Raw genomic sequence first — 21,719 nt, forward strand, 5'->3', positions numbered from 1 at the left:
TTATTAACTAACAATTTAAAATGTTTGTATAGATCTGATAGTGAAGTTTTCTATACGTTGCATTTTGAACACTAGAGCACTTAAAAGATTACCCCCTAGCTATACTATTAAATATTTGCAAAACCTTAAGAAATTTGAAGTAAATATGACCTTATCTTTATATAAATGTATTAATATTTTATAGGAGGAAACTATTTCTTGAACTAAATATTTATATACATTAAAACTAAATATTTATATATATATTTCTTGAACTAGATATTTATATATAAATACTAAATATTTAATATTTTACAGGAGGAAAACTATTTCTTGAACTAAATATATTTAAATATAAATATTTAAATATATTCTTGAACTAAATATTTTATACAAAAAGACATTTTAATGGCTTTTTCCAGAACAACAAAGTAGTCGAAAAAATATTGAAAAATTTTAAAGTACATATTAAATCTGACAATATTATTTTAAGGTTAAATATTCTATTAACACTCAAACCCTAATTTATTATAATCTTACTTTCCTGACTTTAATGGAAGCTACTCATTAATAACATTTTCATTAAAACCATTAGCTATTTTAAAAATACATTACAAGGTATGGCACATACTTTTTCTTTTGTCCCAGGTTTCAAAATGATTAGAGATGGCACTGTTGGATCCTGTCTCTATTTAAAATATGGATATCTTGTTCATCATGGATTTTTTTTTGCATTAATTTTACTAAAAAATTTTTTGGTAGCCCCTTAAATTTTTCTTCTGTGGCAAGTACCTCATTTGCCTCAGACTAGTCCTGGCTCTGTGAGAAATATAGCCAATAAACAATAAATACTGACTTCTAAGAAGTACAATTTTAAAAATTTTTTAAAATTTAAAAAAACAATAAACATAAAACACTAATAGGTAATATACTATATTATAAAGTGGTAATTACTAGGAAAAAATAATAAGTAGGGCAAGGTAAAGAAGAATGGGAAGATATGGGATGGAGAAGTTTTCAGTTTTAAATAGTCAGAGTAGGTCTCATGGAAAAGGTGAGATCTGAGTAAAGACCTAAGGGAAAAGAAGGAGTTAGCCAAGTGAAGATCTAGAGGGAAAGAGTTTCAGAAAGAGATAAAATAAAGGTATTAAGGTGAGAGCATGCCAGTATGATTGAAGCAGAGAGAGTAGGGGAGACAGTAGAAGATAAGTTCAGAAAAATAAGGAGGTAGAGGGGAAACATACAGCGCCTTCTGGGCCATTTTCACCTACAAAATGGGAAGCTAATGCATGGTTTTAAGAGAAACATTAAGATCTGACATATATTTTTATTTAATATGAAAAATTTTAAACATACATATAAATAAAAAGAGTAATTCTCTCCCTCTGAATAAAACATTCAAAGTAAATAGGACATCATGACACTATATTCCTAAATTATTTGGCATCCATATTCTAAAAATAAGGACCTCTGTAACATAATCACAATTTCATTTTCACATCTAAAAAAATTAAAATTCCTTAATGTCAATTAATATCCAGTCCATATTTAAATTTTCCCAATTGTCCTCGAAATATTTTCTTAATCTGTAATTCAAACAAGGATCACACAATGCATTTGGTTGTTACGTCTTTTAAAACTTTCATCTTGAAGAGTTCTCAAACCTATTTTTTTGCTTTTTATTTTTAACATGGCATTGACTTTTTAAAAGATGAGCCAGTTGTCTCATAGAATGTTCTACATTCTGAATATACTTCATTATCTCTAAGGTGTCATTTAACTTGTTTCTCCAACCTCTCTTATCTCCTGTAAACAGTTAACTATACAGCCTTCAAGTGACACAGGTTACTACTTGGGGCAATAATATTTTGTAAGTGGTGTCCTGTATTTTATATTGCATTATATCAGGATATACATAATGCTTTACTTAATTCGTTGAGTGATGGGAATCATAGCTAGAACAGACTATAAGAGGCAAGAAAAGAGAACTTGTTATGAAGCTACTGGAATAATCACAGTCTGAGACAATAGTGACTCACGTGCTAGCAGTAAAGGTTACTAAAAAGTAGTCAGATTTTGTATATATTTAAAAGCTAGAGTCAATCCATTGGAAGTGGAGTTTAAGAGTCAAGTAGAAGAGTCAGAGTCAATCTATTGGAAGCGGAGTTTGAAAGAAGAGTCAAGTAGAAGACTCAAGTATGCAAAAAGAATCAAGTATAACTCCAAGGCATTTGGCCTCAGATACTGAAAGGATAGATTTGACATCACCTGAGATGGCAAAAGTCATGGGCAGTGCAAGTTTAAGGGAAGGGAAAAAAATCCAGTTTCAGACATATTAAGATGAGATATCTATTGGCCATCCAAGTGGAGATGTCAGTCAGTCAGTTGAATATAGGCCTACGTGAATCTGGAATTTGGGAAAGAGGACTGAGATGAGGCTATAAATTTGGAAATCCTTGGCATAAGGTTGGTATTTAAATCTGTTAGACTAGATGAGATCACCAAGGAACGAGTGCAGGTAGAGAAGAGAACAAAGAGCTGAACTCTGATGTATTCCAAAATTAAGAGGTCAGGAGGAAGATGAAGGCCCAGTAAAGATGACTGAGAATGAACAACCAGGGAGGTAAGAAGAAAACAAACATAATATGTATGCTAGAAGCCTAGTGAAGCCTATGTCAAGGAAGAGAAAGTGATTAATGGTGTCAACTGTTGTGCACACATAGATCAAGAATGTTTAGGATAAGAATTAACCAACAGATTAGTAATGAAAGGTGAATTTAATGAGAATAGTTTTGGTGGAATAATGGAGGTGAAATCTTGACTGCAGTTGGTTTAAGAGAAAATAGAGAGAAGGTATTGGGGGTCTGAGATGGTATGACATACTTGTTTAGAAGAGTGAAAGATTGAATTAATGAGTGGCAGATAGTAAGACTGCCCACCAGAAAAAGATTCCACTTGAAATTCATGGTCATGAATTTAAAGTGAGAATGGTACTTATGATGGTATACATTTTTTTTCTCTAGCCATGTTCAGCTGCTCAGGTGTAGGTACAGAACAGGTGGAGAAATGCATTAACCATGTTTGTTGTTTTGCCAAGCAGCACAATGAAGTGAGACAGGGGCAAGGAGTCAAAAGTATGTGCAAAGGAGTGATCATGACTGCTCTATGGAACTTAAGCTAGATATGGAGGGTACCACCCTCAATCATACAATCGAGAAATAGTAAAAAAGGTGATAGGATCAATGCATTGGGGATCCCAATATGGTTGGGGTAGAGGAAGTGAGCTAGAGACACAAGAAATGTAATCAGGCAATGGGATACATGAAGTTGGGATCATGGTGGAGTCAATATCTAATACTTTATATAATTTATGTTTTTGCTTTTATAAAACTTTTCAAAAACAGTGATAAGCAGGTCTTTCTTATATTTTAGTAGAAAAAGATTTTCTTACCTCTGATGAGGAAGGTCGACTTGGATTGAGTGACATATTCACTAATGTCTGAATGGGATAATTATCAATTGGAATTTTGTTTCTTTTTTTATCTTTCTTCATTTAAGTAGTACTAAATTATAATAGTTTTTTTTGGCTTAAGATAGCATTCCACTCATTTCTGGTCTCTGATTTGTTCAAGAAATAAAAAGGAAAACACAAAAGCATTAAATAAACTAAAAATGAAAACTTAGAAATATATACAATCTTTATTATTCTAACTCAAAAGGACATATTACTAGTAAATAGGACTGTGTAATGAAATCAGCATAAATCTATACAACTAAGTAACGTGACAAATTACATTATAATGGACTTGTGACCAGGACATATTTTACTATTCTAAATAATTCATCTTTTCTTGGTCGAAAATTAAGGTTAAATATATAGCATTTTACATGAAGTAGAAATACATGTTTGGAAGTAGAAAGGCAGAATTTATGATACTTGGTTAGTATCAACTACAAATTCTAAGCATGCCTAAAGTTTTGGTTAGTCTCTTGGCTAGTTAAAATGGCTATAGAATGATGAAAACTGTTTTACCATATACATTTCTCCCTGGGCTTTGATGCCTCAATAATAAAAAACGTGAACAATCATTCCAGGTGAAAATGCCAGTCTTTAAATATATCAGGCTTCATTTGTGTATTATTTCCTGTGTTTTTCCTCATGATTTATGGCAGTTTACAAGAATGTATGATACAATTAAAAATATATAATGTATATAAGAAAAACTAAAAAATAAGGTAGCTGAATTATTACTCTAACAGGAATTATCAAAGCAGGATAATTCATAAGGATGCATTAATCATACCAACACAAGAGCTGAAGCTTTTCTAGATTTCAAAGCATTGCTCTTCCTTGATTTATGTTAAAATAAGGATTTAAATCCAACAAAACTTAAAATTCCTCTGATCTGGTACTGATTATAGCTTTACAAAACCCTAACAAGTACCACTAATTGTTTTAATAGTATCAAAATTAAAAGATTATTTCCTGAAATATACAATCTCCTTAAATTAGTTTTACCCATTACTTTCCATATTTCTTACAATAATTAAAACTTAGAATGTGATTTGCCATTTTCACCATGTCTTAAGCACACATTAGTACTTTAAGAAAGTATTTATATATCTATCCAAAAACTCTGTATGCCACTGTATTAATTAGCCTCTATTATGAACCTAAGTGAAAGATGACTCAGATACATATATGGTCACTTCATTATTAGATAAGAATTAGTTAATAATCTATAATAATTATAGCATTTGGACATTCATTGATTCACTGGTATGCAAATTAGTAGGCTAAAAGTTTTAATTTGTTACATATTAAAATTTGATATTTTAATTCAGAACAATTTTTTTTTTTTTTTTTTGAGATGGAGTCTCCCTGTGTTGCTCAGGCTGGAGTGCAGTGGCGCAGTCTTGGCTCACTGCAGCCTCTGCCTCCCAGGTTCAAGTGATTCTCCTGCCTCAGCCTCCCAAGTAGCTGAGATTACAGGCTTATGCCTCCACTTCCAGTTAATTTTTGTATTTTTAATAGAGACAGGTTTTCACCATGTTGGCCAGGCCAGTCTCAAACCACTGACCTCAAGTGATTCGCCCATCTCGGCCTCCCAAAGTGCTGGGATTACAGGCATCAGCCACCCCTGTGCCTGTCCCAGAACAAAGTTTTAATTAAACAAACTCAAGATAGATCAGTCAAGACCTGCTTTATTGTTGTCCTGAGGTAAACCTATACAGGACCCCACTATACAGGTTGAGTATCCATAATTTTAAAATCTGAAATCTGGAATGCTCAAAAATCTGAAACTATTTGAATGCTGACATGATGCTCCAAAGAAATGCTCACTGGAGCATTTTGGATTTGGATTAGGATTGTTTAACCGATATAATGCAAATATCCCAAAATTTGAAAAAATCTGAAATCTGAAACATTTCTGACCCCAAACGTTTTGGATAAGGAATACTCAACCTATAGTATCCCTTCTAAAGTAATGGCAAAGAAGCCATGTTTGGGATTTTAAGAACTCCCTTTATCATTTCTGATGAGACCAACGCTGGAGACCAAATCCTGGGCTGGCTAGAAACAAACAAAATGTTCTGATGTAAAAAGATCAGCCCTTGGGGATTAGACCTGGGAAAAGAGCTCAAGATTCAAGCATTAGTAGACATTACTAATAAGAATATAGAAAAGAGAGCTGGGCGTGGTGGCTCGTGCCTATAATCCCAGCACTTTGGGAGGCCAAGAGGGGCGGATTGCCTTAGGTCAGGAGTTTGAGACCAGTCTGGCCAACATGGTGAAACCCCGTCTCTATTAAAAATACAAAAAAAATTAGCCGGGTGTGGTGGTGTGTGCCTCTAATCCCAGCTACTCGAGAGGCTGAGGCAGGGGAATTGCTTGAACCAGGGAGGTGGAGGTTGCAGTGAGCTGAGATCGTGCTACTGCACTCCAGCCTTTTTTTGAGACTCCGTCTCAAAAAAAAAAAAAAAAAAAAAAAGAATATAGAAAAGAGAAGTCATGAGTTAGTGTCATAGCCATGAGGCAAGCCCATGTTATGGGAAAGCTATACTTATTTATAAAGAGATAGAAAAAGATAAAGAACGGAGAAAATGACTAAGTTAACTGGTAGTGAGAAGAAAACTGAGGAAGTAACATAGCTGATTCATGTTTATAACTAAGCACTAGAGGGGAATCAAGAATTCTTGGGGCTGGTCTCTAGCCTTGGATCTACTTCCACTTTGGCCTATTAGCGTGACAGTTTCTGTTTTGGGATTTACAAGGGATATGTGCCTCCACTGCTGCTCTATGTTGATCTTTACAATAATCTCCTCATTGCTTGTGCTAACTTGAGTAAGCCTTTGCTACTGAAACCATGACAGGCTAATTAAAACTTTAGGCATGCTTGGCTGGCACTGTGGCTCACGCCTGTAATCCCAACACTTTGGGAGGCCGAGGCAGGCAGATCACCTGTGGTCGGGAGTTTGAGACCAGACTGACCAACATGGAGAAACCCCGTCTCTACTAAAAATACAAAATTAGCTGGGCATGGTGGCGCATGCCTGTAATCCCAGCTACTCCGGAGACTGAGGCAGAAGAATTGCTTGAACCGGGGAGACGGAGGTTGTGGAGAGCCAAGATTGCGCCGAGCCCAGATTGTGCCATTGCACTCTAGCCTGGGCAACAAGAGCGAAACTCTGTAACAAAAAACAAAACAAAACAAAACCAAAAAAACTTTAGGCATGCTTAGAATTTGTAGTTGATCCTAACCAAATCATATACTAAATCCTAACATATAACATGTGGGATTTTCACATTTTTTACCTATTACTAATTAGCTAACGAAAATGATGCCAACAATTCAAATGAAAGGAGACTGATATCTCAATAACCAAAAATAAAGTGACTATGACGTTCCTGTCTAATCTTTCATTTACTGCATAATCTTGCTTCACAACTCTACTGCCAGGAATGGAAAATCAATTTTATCTTGCATGCTAATTCCCATCAACTGGTACTGACTATCTAAAAGTGAATTACTAAGTAGGATCCCAAGGCTACATCTCAGTAGGAAATAGTACAGAATTGAATTATCACAGTCAACTATGGGTTTGAGAAGGAGTAACTGTTGGTAGATGTATCACCTATCTGCCATCTCTGATCTGGTCCTTTCTTTCAAAATAGCTACCCATCATGTTTTCTCTGCACTTTTCCAAAATGATTTTCAGTGTCAGTAGCAGAGCTGAAAATCAAGCTTAAGAAATTCTGATACTTATTCAGTGTCTAGAAACAAGGATTCTCGTAATTTTTATTTCCTGTCTGATTTGATAATATGGCATACAAAGATTGCTCAATGTACTTTAGAAAATCCTAAATGCTGACATGGGCTATGTTTAAATATACCAATAAAGTAGAATCTCACACAAGGTAATCACATTGATTGGGAGACAGAAAAGCAGATTTCTAGTCTCTTGTAATCTATACAATCATTTGTTGGTCTGAGTGTGAGTTTCTTAGTGGTAAGTGACTTGAACTCTTCAAGATCCTTTGCAGCTCTAAAATGTTTTGATTACTTAATTGCTCAAGGAATGCAACAAGTGAAGGGGAAACTTACATTTTGGAATAAAAAAATCAGAATACAGTTAACTTTATGACAGATGATGGGAGTACTTTTTGACATAATTCCTGATTCTTAAATCACCAAGGCATGAAGTCTATCTGATCAGGATAAATTCAGGTTACGTATATGTCCTGGGAGTTCTGCTTTATCTGGTTCCCGGTTAGGCTGTAAATAAAATCCTAATCAATTTAAAGGGTAACCTGTCTTAGGTAAATAGATTAAAATGCCTGAAATGAGGCCGGGCGCGGTGGCTCACGCCTATAATTCCAGCACCTTGGGAGGCCGAGGCGGGTGGACCACCTGAGGTCGGGAGTTTGAGACCAGCCTGACCAACTATGGTGAAACCCCATCTCTGATAAAAATACAAAATTGGCCGGGCGTGGTGGCGCATGCCTATAATCCCAGCTACTGGGGAGGCTGAGGCAGGAGACTTGCTTGAACCCAGGAGGCAGAGGTTGCAGTGAGCCGAGATCACGCCATTGCACTCATTGTACGCTCATTGTATGCCATTGCGCTCATCACGCCATTGTGCTCATTGGGCAACAAGAGCAAAACTCTGTCTCAAAAAAAAAAAAAAAAAGCCTGAAATGCCTGAGGGCACTCCAGAATCCAGAAACATTTACAGTAGTTCGACTTCTAGAACCAATTGAGGAATGAGGTTTGTTTTTTAGACACGTCCTAGTGTTGACAAAATGGCATACTTGTCTTGATTTGAAAACTTCTCAGGATATATAAGGACATTTTAGGGAGGGGGAGGGTCTCCCAGAGAGTAACAGAATGATATAGAATTAGAATCTATGTTGGAAAAGGAATTATAGATTTAGGTTTCTTTTACTTTGTAATTTTTGTGGGCATGTAGTAGGCGTATATATTTATGAGTACATGAAATATTTTCATACAGGCATACAATGTGTGAAAATCACATCAGGGTAAATAGGGTATCCATGACCTCAAGCATTTACCGTTTGTGTTACAAAAAATCCAATTATACTCTTATTTTAAAATGTATAATAAATTATCGTTGGCTATAATCACCCTTTTGTGCTATCAAATACTAGATTTTATTCACTTTATCTAACTTATATTTCTGTACCCATTAACCATCCCCAGTCCCCACCCCACTACCCTTCCCAGCCTTCGGTAACCATCATTCTACTATCTTCATGAGTTGAACTGTTTCAATTTTTACTGCCAAATAAGTGAGAACATGGGAAGTTTGTGTTTCTGTGCCTGGCTTTTTCACTTAACATAATGACTTTCAGTTCTATCCATGTTGTTGCAAATGAGATGATCTCATTCTTTTTTATGGCAGAACGGTACTCCATTGTTTATTTGTACCACATTTTCTTTACTCTTTCATTCATCTGTTGATAGACACTTAGGTTGCTTTTAAATCTTGGCTATTGTGAATAGTGCTGCAGTAAACAAGGGAGTGCTGATACCTCGATATACTGGTTTATTTTCTTTTGGGTCTATAGCTAGCAGTGGGATTCCTGGGAGATACTGAAGCTCTATTTTTAGTTTTTTTTGAGGAACCTCCAAGTTGGTCTCCATAGTGGTGGTACTAATTTACATTCTCACCAACAGTGTACAAAAGTTCCCTTTTCTCCACATCCTCACCAGCATTTGTTATTGTCTATCTTTTGCATAAAAGCCACTTTTATTGGGGAGAGATGATATCTCATTGTAGTTTTGATTTGCATTTCTCCTGATGATCAGTGATGTTGAACACCTTTTCATATACCTGTTTGCCATTTGTAAGTCTTCTTTTGAAAAATGTTTATTCAGCTTTTTTGCCCATTTTTAAAGTGGATTACTAGATTTTTTTCCTATATGGTTGAGCTCCTTATATATTCTGGTTATAAATCCTTTATCAGATGGATAGTTTGCAAATATTTCTTCCCATTCTGTGAGTTGTCTCTTCACTTTGCTGATTATTTCCTTTGTGATGCAGGTTTTTATTTTTATTTTTTGAGACAGGGCTTCTCTGTTGCCCATGCTGGAGTGCAGTGGCATGATCACAGATCACTGCAGCCTTGACCTCTGCAGGTTCCCAAGTAGCTGGGACCACAAGTACATGCCATCATGCCCAGCTTTTTGTATTTTTATCAAGATGGAGTTTTGGCTTTGCCATGTTGCCCAGGCTGTTATACAACTCCTGGGTTCAAGAAATCCACCTGCTTCAGCCTCCCAAAGTGCTGGGATTACAAGCGTAAGCCACCGTGCCTGGCCCTGTGCAGGTTTTTAACTTGATGTAATCCCATTTGTTCATTTTTGCTTTGGTTGCCTGTGCTTGTAGGGCATTATTCAAAAAATCTTTACCCAATCCAATGTCCTGGAAAGTTTCTGCACTGTTTTCTTTTCTTTTTTTGAGAGATGGGTCTCACTCTGTCACCCCGGCTGGAGTGCAATGGCGTGATCTCCGCTTACTGCAATCTCTGCCTCCTGGATTCAAGTGATTCTCCTGCCTCAGCTTCCCAAGTAGCTGCGACTACAGGCGTGTGCCACTATGCCCAGCTAATTTTTGTATTCTTAGTAGAGACAGGGTTTCACTATATGTTGGCCAGGCTGGCCTGAAACTTCTGACCTCAGGTGATCCACCTGCCTTGGCCTCCCAAAGTGCTGGGATTACAGGTGTGAGCCACCATGCCCCAACTCCAATGTTTTCTTATAGACGTTTCATAGTTTGAGGTCTTAGATTTAAGTCTTTAACCCATTTTGATTTGATTTTGGTATACAAGGAGAGAGACAGAGATCTAGTTTCATTCTTCTAATATGGATATTCAGTTTTCCCAGCACCATTTATTGAAGGGACTGTCCTTTCTCCAGTGTATGTTCTTGGCACGTTTGTAAAAAACGAGTTCACTGTAGGTGAATGAATTTGTTTCTGGGTTCTCTATTCTTTTCTACTGGTCTATGTGTTTTTTTTTAATGCCAGTACCATGCTGTTTTGGTTACTATAGCTGTTGTATAATTTGAGGTCAGGTAACATGATTCCTCCATTTTTATTCTTTTGGCTCAGGGTAACTTTGGTGACTCTGGGTCTTTTATGGTTCTGTGTAAGTTTTAGGATTGTTTTTAATACTTCTGTGAAGAATGTCATTGGTATTTTGATAGAGATTGCACTGAATCTGCAGATTGCTTTGGGTATTAGAGACATTTTAACTATATTGAATCTTCCAATACATGAACATGGAGTATCTTCCCATTTTTTAGTGTCCTCTTCAATTTCTTGCATCAGTGTTTTATGGTTTTCTTTGTAGAGATCTTTAACTTCCTTGGTTAATTCCTAAGTATCTTATTTGTAGCTATTGTATATATTTTTTCTCCAAACTTCAATTTCCTTAGCATTTATAAAAACAGAATAAGCTCATTCTTTGAGAAAGAAGTCAGAATTGTGAAATCTTCCTTTGAAGAGATTCAGCTTTTAGTTAAACTACAAAGTACAGCATGTAACTCTTATTTATTCAAATTCTGAATTTAGACCTAGTGAACTAAAGAACTTAGGGTACTAATTAATTGAATAAGGTGAAGATCTCAGGTAAATTTAAATTGACAGTGCTCTGCTGACAAAACGTAAAGTGACAGATTACTTGGTGGTCTTTTCTTGCCATTTATTGCTAAAAGAATCCTCTTGGTGAGCATCTATGTCTGTACAGTTGGTAACGTTTGAAATGTTTTAGATCATTGTGGAAGGTCAAAGAAAATCTCCTAAACAAAAGTTTAAGAGATACATATAGTTCATAAACTATATTTACTGGTAATCACTTCAGATACAACTGAACTTAAAGTTATCTCAATGGTTTTTTTTTTTTTTGAGACGGAGTCTCACTCTGTCACCAGGCTGGAGTGCAGTGGTGCCATCTCGGCTCACTGCAACCTCCGCCTCCCAGGTTCAAGCGAATCTCCTGCATCAAGCCTCCTGGGCAGCTGGGACTCCTGGGTGGCGCACACCACCACGCCCAGCTAATTTTTGTATTTTTTAGTACAGACAAGGTTTCACCACGTTGGCCAGGATGGTCTCGATCTCTTGACCTCGTGATCTGCTCGCCTCAGCCTGCTAAAGTGCTGGGATTACAGGCGTGAGCTACCATACCAGGCCTCAATGTTTTATTTTTCTTTTGTATCCTAAATAGAATCTTTAAACACACGTTACAAAAAATAACACCTGGTGTTTGAGACAGCACTCCAGTCTGTGGTTTCCCAATGCAGCAGTTAATAAAAAAGCAACAATTTTTTTTTTTCTGAAACTGTTTCGGCCTAAAACACTGCTTATTCCTCAACAGTCTCCCTCACAGAAGTAATTATTGGACCTATATTCCCTAAAATCTCTTCCAGCATTAACATTCCACGGTTCTAAGAGTTCAGTGATATATTTTACAAATACTGTAAAACAGATCATTCTTTGAATAGATACTTGTGTTTAATCTTACAAATCTGTAAAGTATGAATGACGTTTTAGCATTATACAGTCAACAAAGCACCAAAGGTGAAATAATTACAATACCTTTTGGGAAAAGACAGTATTTATTGAGATAGCTTTCACATTCTTTTTACATATAATGTCATTTCATTCTGAAAAACAACTCTACGAAGCTGTATAATTTACTTTGAAATAAGAAAATAAAGCCTCAGTAACTTAAGTGGCTTGCCCAAGAATACCATAAGTAGCAGAGCCAGAATTCAAACCCTGGTTTTAACCCCAATCATTACATCCGTATGAATTAAGTAAAATGCTAAACTTACGATGTACATTTTTGCGAACTGATATAAACTGTTGAGTAAATAAATTAGATTTTGTTGACCAGTGCAATTACACATGCTTCTCTAATAAAAAATTTGAAATCCATTAATGATAAAATTATTAACATTAATGGAAAACATCAGCGCATTCGGAGATTGATTACCCGAAAAGAAATAGGAAACATCTGCCCTTAGTGCTGTGACATAACACACATATTTCCATGGATGAAAGAAAGACGTACTGGCTGAGCCTATTTTGTTTGGTTAGATCCTACCCTCTCTCCTAAAAACTCCTTTGGTACTCAATTTCAAGCAGGAGGTAATAAATTACAACGGAAATAACTAAAGAGCAAACTTTCCGGAAACACAAAAATAAGTTTTATTTTAAAAAGTACAATAAGCATTAATTCTCCAGAGTAAATGGGTAACAGGGCAGACAGGTGTAATCTTCAGCCAGCACCTTGGCTTCTTCACAATCTCCTTCAGAAAAACCGATTCAAGAGCTAAGAAGCCAGTAAAGTCAAACCTTGAGAAGATCCTTTCTCCAGCGAATCAGCAGAACCCCTGCTCCCCGCCCGCCCGGCTCCGCTGGGTAGGCGACAGCGACCTCCGAGACTTCTCTCCGCCTCGGGTCAGCGGGGCTGGGGGTTGGGGGTGGAACTGAAAATGCCTGTTGGCCAAACTCGAGTCACAGAGAGACACGCCTGTACGGGGCGGGGGTGTGCGGGTGACTCACGCCGGGTGCACAGTAGCTCCTACGCCTCAGCGGGTATCTCCCCTCACTTCCCTCAACCCTTCCCACAAACTGGGAGGAAAACTGAGACCTCCTGGTCACCCGCCGCCGGGCCTTTTGGAAACTCCCACAAGCTCTGCCTTCCCTCCCTGGTCCTATTCAGACCCCCTCTTAGTTCTTCGCGGCTAACAGTAAGCTCTCTCCTTACCTCTCCCTAATCGGCCTCTCTGGAGAGGAAAGGAGAATTTAAGAGTCGGGTCGCGCTAGCCTCCGGCAGCCGCCGCGCCCACCGACTGCTCCGCCCCTTCTCCTCCCCCTCCTCCAGGCTCGCGCTCGGGGCCGGGTGTGGAGCTGCAACAGAGGGCTGGCAAGGCGCGCATGCGCACCGAGGGTGGAGCCGCTGAGCACAGAACCGGAAACTTAGAGACAAAGTTCGGAGCCCCGCCCCCGCCGCGCGCCGCTGAGTTGTCTGGCCCCGCCGACACACGGCCCACTACCCACCGACCCACGAATCGGCCCGGCAGTCGCGTGCACCATGTCTGGCTCCTCCAGCGTCGCCGCTATGAAGAAAGTGGTTCAACAGCTCCGGCTGGAGGCCGGACTCAACCGCGTAAAAGTGAGCGGGGGCGGGCGGCCGAGGCGGGAGGAAGGCGGCGGCGGCGGGTAGGAACCGGCGGCCCAGCTGGCGGGGGCGGGCGGGACACGCGCCGGCCCTCGCTTCCCCTGGAGAGGACGCGCGCTCGGCGGCGGCGATCGGGGAGCGGCCAGCTTTAGAGAAGGCGCCGCGTGGGTCTATGCTGTGTTTTAGGGGGACGATTAGTTCGCCCTTCCGCCCCAGGACTTTCCGAGGCGGGCTGGCCCCTGGGTTGAACCGTGGCCGGCATTCCGGTCCTCCTCCGTCTCTACCTCCCTTGGCAGCCTTTTCGGCTGGTCTCGCCAACAGCTGCGCCTCCGCGCGCTGTCCGCACCCTTCCTTTCCCACTTTGTCAGCCTCTTGTTTCTCATCGGACAGGGTATTTTCCGACTTCTGATTCAGAGCAGACTTTTCTCCCCCCATTTTATCTTTCCCAAACCTACTTCCTTTAGTATTAAATTCTTACCTTCAACTTCCCTTGTCCGTTGAACACATACTTTTAAGCGAATTATTGCATAACTTAAACTGTGGATTAAATAAGCATTTTTCGAAACTATCCTGGAGTGTAAAGTTCCGGTCAGTGCCCCGTACAACCTCGAACAAAGCGTGCATTTCATACGTATGGCACAATTTGCTCGTATTTGACCTTGGGGATATCGACTGGTCCGCATGCCGGAGAAAATGATTATTGTGGGTGATTATTGGTCTTAATTTTGGTGTCTGGTTAGTATTGGCCTTGTCTTGGGGTACTTTTGGAGAAAAAGCCTTTTGTCTGTTGATAGAACAACTTGACATTCAAGTGCTGTTCTAAGTATTTCCTGATTTTTACAGTCCTACATGGATTGGCTTCTTTCTGGTACAATAGGTCAGGCTACATGTGAAACACTTCTGCAGTTAAAAAAAGAAACAAGAATGTAAATCATGTGCCCTGTTAAAAGCAGCCAGTTCCTAAGATGATTTGATTTTATACTCATCAGGCTAGTCTTTATTACTTCCCGAAATGTTTTGTGAACTGAGAGAGAGGGTCTCTAAGCTTTCTTAACTAGAAATGCCAGGGACCTAGCTTACTCAGTTGTGGTCAACTCAGAAGGGAAGGCAATTCTCATTCGTCTTGGTGTGGGATCCCCCTCACGTCCAGTCCTTGAAATGCTGTAGACCTCACTGCAGTTTGGAATCCATTTCTCTACTCTCCCAATTCTTACCTCATCACAGTGGTTTCTAGTCAGTCTTGGCTGGATTTGGCTCTGAAGTTCGAAATCATTTATTTCTTAACCATTATATGTCATTCAGGTGTGCCTTTATCATAGATAGGATGGACCAAGAAAGAAAAAAAATGGGGGTGGGATAGTGAAAGCAATAAATTGTACATATTTAGTCTCCAAAGAAAATGACATGAGGTCCTCAGACTAAAATACTCCAAGAGCTTTACTTTGAAAACCCTAGCTGCTGCTCCCCTAACCCCCCAAAACTGATCCTACCTAAATCTTCAGTAGACTTCTGGTTCTGGTCGGGATCATTAAAGGCACCAGACACGATTTGGTTTTGGAGTTACTGCCTGATGTTAAGGCTGTAGCAAGGAGGGGAGCACATCCCCTTTGGTACTTTTTAATGAGCTTTTCTTTAGACATGTTGCTAAATGTGGTTTAACATTGTGTATCTGTTTTATCAATGACTGGGCTAGGTGATTTTTTTGCTAGATTTTTAAACTAGCACAATTTTACTTTTAACCTTTATGTGTGAGTACAATTGATAGAACTTACCATAAGTGCTTGACAAACTGTCATAGGTAGGTCAGGACATTTTTGAGAGTGAGAAGGGGCACTAATAATTAGGCCAGGATTACAGGGTTTCAACCTCCTGGATGGTGATTGTTACAGTGCCTTGGGGGCTAGCAGCTTGTTCCAGTTTTAGAGTCTTTGTCTCAGCTTTCCTGTTTGGAATGCGGTTTCTCACTGATGGTTATTTGGCTGGATCTCTTGTCATTGAGATCTCAGCTTCAGTGTCACCTCAGACACCTTCCCTTAGGTGGGCACCCAGTCACCATCTAAAAGATTACTTATTTTACTACAGAGCACCTTGTCTTTCATTTTCTCTGAACTGTTAGCTCCATAACAACAGGGCTCTGGCTGTTCTTAGGTATTCTTAGTGCCTGTAAGTATATGCGGCACATAGTGGTGCTTGAAAATTGTGAAAGGGAGTTACATTGGACCCCACCTACACTTTAAATAGAAAATTAACAGGTACTCTTTATGCTTCCTGCTGGTTAATATGAATGAAAACACTAAACACTGTTACAATATTTGGTGAAAAATGACACCATTGTTCCCCAACTTTAGCTACACTTCTTTTGGAAGGGGGGGGATGAGGGGGTGTAGTCATTTGTAAAAATACTTCTTTTACATAGGAGCTAATAAACCTGTGGAACTCATTACCCTGGACTGTTGTATAAGCGAAACACACAAATAGATTCGATAAGCGTTTAGATTCATCTTAGGATGATGAATTATTAGGTTGGAGGTACAGCTGTAATCTGCAGGGGTTCTTGGTATAGAGGGCATTTGTGATGCTATTAATTCCCTAAGGCCACATATCCAGCTGGATGGACTGGACACCTGCTCCCAGCCTCCTTGCAGATAAAGACTGAGAATAAAATAAATGAGTATTTCTCCCACTTCTTAAATCTCAGTTCAAGACTTCAGATATTAGATGCATTTGGGGCATGTTTTAGTCATTCATGTTCCATGTCTGAACGGTTCAGTTAATGTTATTAAACTAGATGGTGACAGAGTTCTGCCCAGTGTCATGTGACTGAAAGGCTGATAGCAAACTTCAATTTAACAGTTTTTCTGAGCAGTCTGCCTTTAAGAAACTATTGCCTTAAATATGATTTAAGTGTTAATATACATATATAGAGCCACCCAAACAGGACTTAAGGAACTTCAATGGCTTTATGGTTATTTTGTTTATATCCTACATCACCTTAGCAGAATATATAGAAATAGTAGATGTCTAAGTGAATGAATGCGTGCCTCTTTTAATTTGTTTTAGTTTAAATGCAAGACAGTATAAGGGTCTGATAAATTTGAGGATCAGTATACTGAATGCATTCTTACAGTGTTTGCTTTTCTAAATTATGTGCTAGTTATCCCACATTATGTTCATTCACAGTAGCATTTTTCCAGTAATACTGCTTTCAAGACGAAATAATAGTTTGCTAGAATGTTATTGCTTTTTGTTTAACCTTTAATGTTTTTAATAAGAAACAAGATGTTAAGTACCCTCAGGTTTGCACTTGAACAGCCTATTATTAATAAGCAAGATGTGCTATGCTTTGCAAAAATAAACATAATTCTACTGTTTGTACTCAGTCATCTGATGCTTCTAGTAACCAAGCAAAAGAAAACATAATTAAATCAGTCTTATTTACAAGCATTGGTTTTAAGTATTAAGAGCTCACTAGGCTGGGCACGGTGGGTCACACCTGTAATCTCAGCACTTTGGGAGGCTGAGGTGGGCGGATCACGAGATCAAGAGATAGAGACCATCCTGGCCAACATGGTGAAACCCTGTCTCTACTAAAAATAGAAAAATTAGCTGGGTGTGGTGACGTGCACCTGTAGTCCCAGCTACTCAGGAGGCTGAGGCAGGAGAATCGCTTGAACTGAGGCGGAGGTTGCAGTGAGTCGAGATCGCACCACTGTACCCCTACTCTGTTGCCTGGCAACAGTGAGACTCCGTCTCAAAAAAAAAAAAAAAAAAGAGCTCACTATATGACTTAAGGCTTCAATTATTACATAGTATCTTCTTTTGAAGCAAGAGAAGTACTGTTTTATTGTAAGTACAATATTTCCAAAGATTGAGAAAACCTTCATTAAAATGTTCTCACCATCTGGCACTTCCCCCCCTCTTTGTTATGTATAGGTTTCCCAGGCAGCTGCAGACTTGAAACAGTTCTGTCTGCAGAATGCTCAACATGACCCTCTGCTGACTGGAGTATCTTCAAGTACAAATCCCTTCAGACCCCAGAAAGTCTGTTCCTTTTTGTAGTAAAATGAATCTTTCAAAGGTAAGTTTCCTTAAATTAAAAACAAAAACCCACACTGTAGGAATAACTAGTCTTCTCTTTCTTTGCAGCACTTAAAAGATCATCCCATGCCCTTTCCTGTGGCCCTCCATTTGCAGTATTTTTCTGTTTTGCAAGGAAAGTGAGGATTCATGAAACTTGCTGACTTAGTAGCCATGAAGGCTAATCGTTTCTATTTTACCATAAAGAAGGTTAAGTAGAGGATTTAATAACCATAAAGAGGGTATAGGAGAGTTACTACAAAATCCCACTGCTGTAACAAGCCATGTGTCACTTTTTAGAGCATTGGCCTAATGGAGTCCCCAAGTACTAGTTTTGTTTTTGTGTACCTGGCAAATATTTAGACAGGTTTTTAAAAATCTGCAATGTTTATGGGGATAACTTAAAGTACTACCAGCTGATTTGGATTAACTCTTGATGTTATTGCTCTAACTGAACCCAGCTGTAGAGCAGTATAGCAAAGATTGGGAATTGGAAATGCAGGAGAAAGTCAGATGTAATTGAGTAAGCCAGTGTGGTAGAGGTGTTTGGACTGAGGTAGAACAGACTTTATATTTTGTTCTCATTTGTTAGATTAAAGATAAAACATGAAGGAAATGCAGTATATAAGTTCTTGGTGGCAAACAGACAGTGGACTGAATTTCAGAGAATTAAAAACTAAAGACCCTGTTGGCTTTATTAAAGCATGCTTCAGTACATTAATTTGTGCCTTCCAGATCAAATGTCATGTGTACAAAATGTATGTTTGTCTAAGAGATGTGACCAAAAACGTTTTAGATCATTTAAAATGTAACTGAAGGGTGCTGCCTTTTATAAATTCTTAGTACTTTAGTTAGGGAATATACTCATTAGTACTGACCTATGAGAAGCAAACTTAAATAGTACTTTCTTAAAAAAGATTTTGTATATGGCACACACTCCTTACTAACATTCTGACTCTCCAAAGTCCAGGAAGCTGCTTCCTAAAATACCTTGTTACTTAGTTGTGCCCTCCTTAATTAAGCTTTGTAGACCTGGGAGTGTCCAGGAAGTCTGTATAAGTACATGTTTCTAGTAAATACAATGTTTGGTTAAGATGTTTTAAGTTTTTTGAAATACCAGGGGGGAAAAAAGCCCTTTGAAAACAGGTGTCATGGGCACAAAAATGCACATGAAGAAGTAATTCACTTTCATATTTAACAGTTTATTATAATATCCTTTGTTTCTGGTACTATTCATTTAATTCTTCATGGTAGTTTTTGGAAGTTTCATATTTTTATGGTTTATTAATGATTTTTTTTTAATCTCAGTTCTTGTATTCACTTTACAGTGGTTTATTTTCATTTGAATAAAATACTGGGCAGCTGTTAATAGTTTTACTTCATAGGAATCTACAGATAAGTGTTTAAATGAATTGCTCAAGTTTAAAAATATGGCTGGGGTAAGAACCCGGAAGGTAAAATAATGTCTATTAATTCCAGCAGTATAAGAAAACAGCTTTGTGGATATTAAGATTTGAAGCAGTTTGAGCTAGGAGAAGAATAATTGGGCATCAAAGCATTGCTTCTCAAGCTTGAATATATGCAAATCACTTTGTTAAAATGCAGATTCTAATTCAGAAGGTCTGAGGCGAGTCCCTAGAACTTGCATTTCTTACAACTGCCCACCTACACTGATGCTGACAGTACTGGACCTACACTGAGTGGCATGAATGTAAAGAATCTACATTGGAGTTACGTATATAAATATAGTTTTATCGCTGGAGTGCAGTGGCGCAGTCTCGGCTCACTGCAACCTCTGCCTCCAAGGTTCAAGTGCTCCTGCCTCAGCTTCCTGAGTAGCTGGGATTACAGATGCACACCACCACGCCCAGCTAATTTTTGTATTTTTAGTAGAGACGGGGTTTTCCATGTTGGTCAGGCTGGTCTCGAACACCTGACCTCAGGTGATCTGCCCACCTCAGCCTCCCAAAATGCTGGGATTACAGGCGTGAGCCACTGTGCCCGGCCCTGTATTTCCTTTTAAGAGGAAATTTTACTATTTTTTTTTTTTGAGATTCCAGCTTTTGAAATTTTTCCTCTTTTACACAAAACAAAATAGAAGAAATAATACAGGATTAAAAACTGTTAATCAGTAGAACATGCATGCACAAAAAATGCAGATAAGACGACGACAGGCTTATTGACAATGAGGAAACATGTAAAATTAAGGTAGTTTTTGTATGAAACATTTTAAAAAACATAGGCAACAATGGGTGCCATGAAAATGTTTTAGTTAAAAAAAATTAAGGATCAGTATTTGCCGTTTTTCGTTCTGCCTTTTTTAAATGGTGAATTTATTTCATTAAGTATTCTTTGTAAACAAGATCTTTAATGGTTGTACTAAACTATGATTGAATTATACTTCATTGAGTAAGTTTCCAAAATTTGAGGTTACAGTGAGGTGAAGATTTTGGTGAACATCTATATATACTTAGTACCTCTATTAAGTTTCTAGAAGTAAAAAGGAGTGAACGTTTAACATTTTTACAATGTTGTACTTGATATCCCCTGCCAATATAATACTTTGGCCTTCCACTAGAAACATGAGAATGTTTTTTCCTTGAGTCCTAACAAACCTTAGTCTTTTTTGTTACTATTTCAGGTGAGATTAGACATTTTTCATAGCATTGTTTATGCCTTTTCAACATTTTTGTCACAGAATAATCTCAGATTAACACTTTTGTGCCTTTCCATATTAATAACTAATCCTAAAGTTAGTATGCTCATGTTTTAATTTTTTAGTACACTTTTTTTCTATTTAATGTTCTTTCATTTTTTAAATATTTTAGTTTATACTCTATTAAACTGAAATATTATGGTTTGAAAACATAACATTTTTTAAGGCATAACTTATCATAGCTTTGTATTCCATCATATGTAGAAACCTTCGTTTATCCATTCTCCTACGGAGTTATATTTAGGCTGTTTCAGTTCTTTGCTGTTAAAATACTAATACAGTCAGTATCCTTGTACATGTTTCTCTATGTCTGGGTTTATCTAGGTAACTAGAAGTGTGGTTGCATCTTTTACTTCACTAGATACTGCCAAACTGCCCTGCTAAATACTCTTGCTCATTTTTCTAAGGATGTTCGGATTTTTGATTTAAGAGAGTTTTATTAACCTTTTTTTATTATATAGAGAATGTATTTTGGCAGTAATCTTAGCAAGTTAATCTGTAAGTCTGTTTATAAAACAGGAATGACTTATACATCAGAGTGGTTGTGAAGATTAAGGGAAAGATTTTACTGTTACTGCACCATAGGCATTTCCCATCCTGTTTCTCTTATTCATGAAAAAAATTAAAAACTATGTTCTTTGATACTTTACCCTAACTCACCTTTTTTTTTTTTTTTTTTTTTCCATCTTAGGTTTCCCAAACCACTCCTTATGATCCAGTGAATATTCAAGAGAGCTACATTTGAAGCCTGTACAAAAGCTTATCCCTGTAACTCATGTGCCATAATATACAAACTTCTACTTTCGTCAGTCCTTAACATCTACCTCTCTGAATTTTCATGAATTTCTGTTTCACAAGGGTAATTGTTTTATATACACTGGCAGCAGCATACAATAAAACTTAGTATGAAACTTTTATTTTGCATTATTGTTGGTATTAAATACATGGTATATTAATCTGTTCTGAACACCTGAAGGGATTAAGTTTGTACAGTTTGTTCCACCTACTCTTCTCACATGACTTTATGCCATACATCTGGCAAGACTGTTAGGGAATTAAAGGTAAACTGTGAACCTTTATTCTTTCAAGGTCAGGAGGAGGCTGTTAAGTTCTACGGGTTTCCATCCATGAGTTACTTATAGGGTTAACTTTGTTTGTTTCAGTGCCTGAATGGAGTGCTACAGCACCATGTAATGAGGTAAAAAAGAGCTCCCCCCAACCTGGCCACAAAAAACC

The 21,719-nt window shown here is 38.0% G+C and overlaps 2 protein-coding genes across 6 annotated transcripts in view; one reads left to right on the forward strand and one right to left on the reverse strand.

Moving 5' to 3' along the window:
• Window positions 1-13,539, reverse strand: part of SPATA1 (spermatogenesis associated 1) — a 60,710-nt gene extending 47,171 nt beyond the window's left edge. For all 5 annotated transcript variants that reach the window (XM_063653551.1, XM_063653558.1, XM_063653542.1 and 2 more), the window contains exons 1-2: window positions 13,277-13,539; window positions 3,431-3,597 (exon numbers count right to left, since the gene is read on the reverse strand). In XM_063653551.1, the coding sequence (XP_063509621.1) occupies window positions 3,431-3,532 (102 nt within the window). In that variant the 5' untranslated portion in view covers window positions 3,533-3,597; window positions 13,277-13,539. The remainder of the gene's footprint in view (window positions 1-3,430; window positions 3,598-13,276) is intronic.
• A 13-nt stretch (window positions 13,540-13,552) lies between these two features.
• Window positions 13,553-21,400, forward strand: GNG5 (G protein subunit gamma 5). The gene is made up of 3 exons (XM_054478570.2): window positions 13,553-13,684; window positions 17,624-17,768; window positions 21,175-21,400. The coding sequence occupies exons 1-2, from the start codon at window positions 13,604-13,606 to the stop codon at window positions 17,747-17,749; spliced, it is 207 nt and encodes a 68-aa protein (XP_054334545.1). The 5' UTR covers window positions 13,553-13,603; the 3' UTR covers window positions 17,750-17,768; window positions 21,175-21,400.
• Window positions 21,401-21,719: the final 319 nt, after the last annotated feature.

This window comes from Pongo pygmaeus, chromosome 1, assembly GCF_028885625.2.
Source record: "Pongo pygmaeus isolate AG05252 chromosome 1, NHGRI_mPonPyg2-v2.0_pri, whole genome shotgun sequence".
Taxonomy (NCBI): domain Eukaryota; kingdom Metazoa; phylum Chordata; class Mammalia; order Primates; family Hominidae; genus Pongo; species Pongo pygmaeus.

Bases quoted from the DNA above. Each gene is read 5' to 3' on its own strand.
- GNG5 (XM_054478570.2), top strand. From the start codon at position 13,604: ATGTCTGGCTCCTCCAGCGTCGCCGCTATGAAGAAAGTGGTTCAACAG. The intron at 13,685-17,623 runs GTGAGCGGGGGC...TGTTATGTATAG, and splicing joins CCGGACTCAACCGCGTAAAA to GTTTCCCAGGCAGCTGCAGA.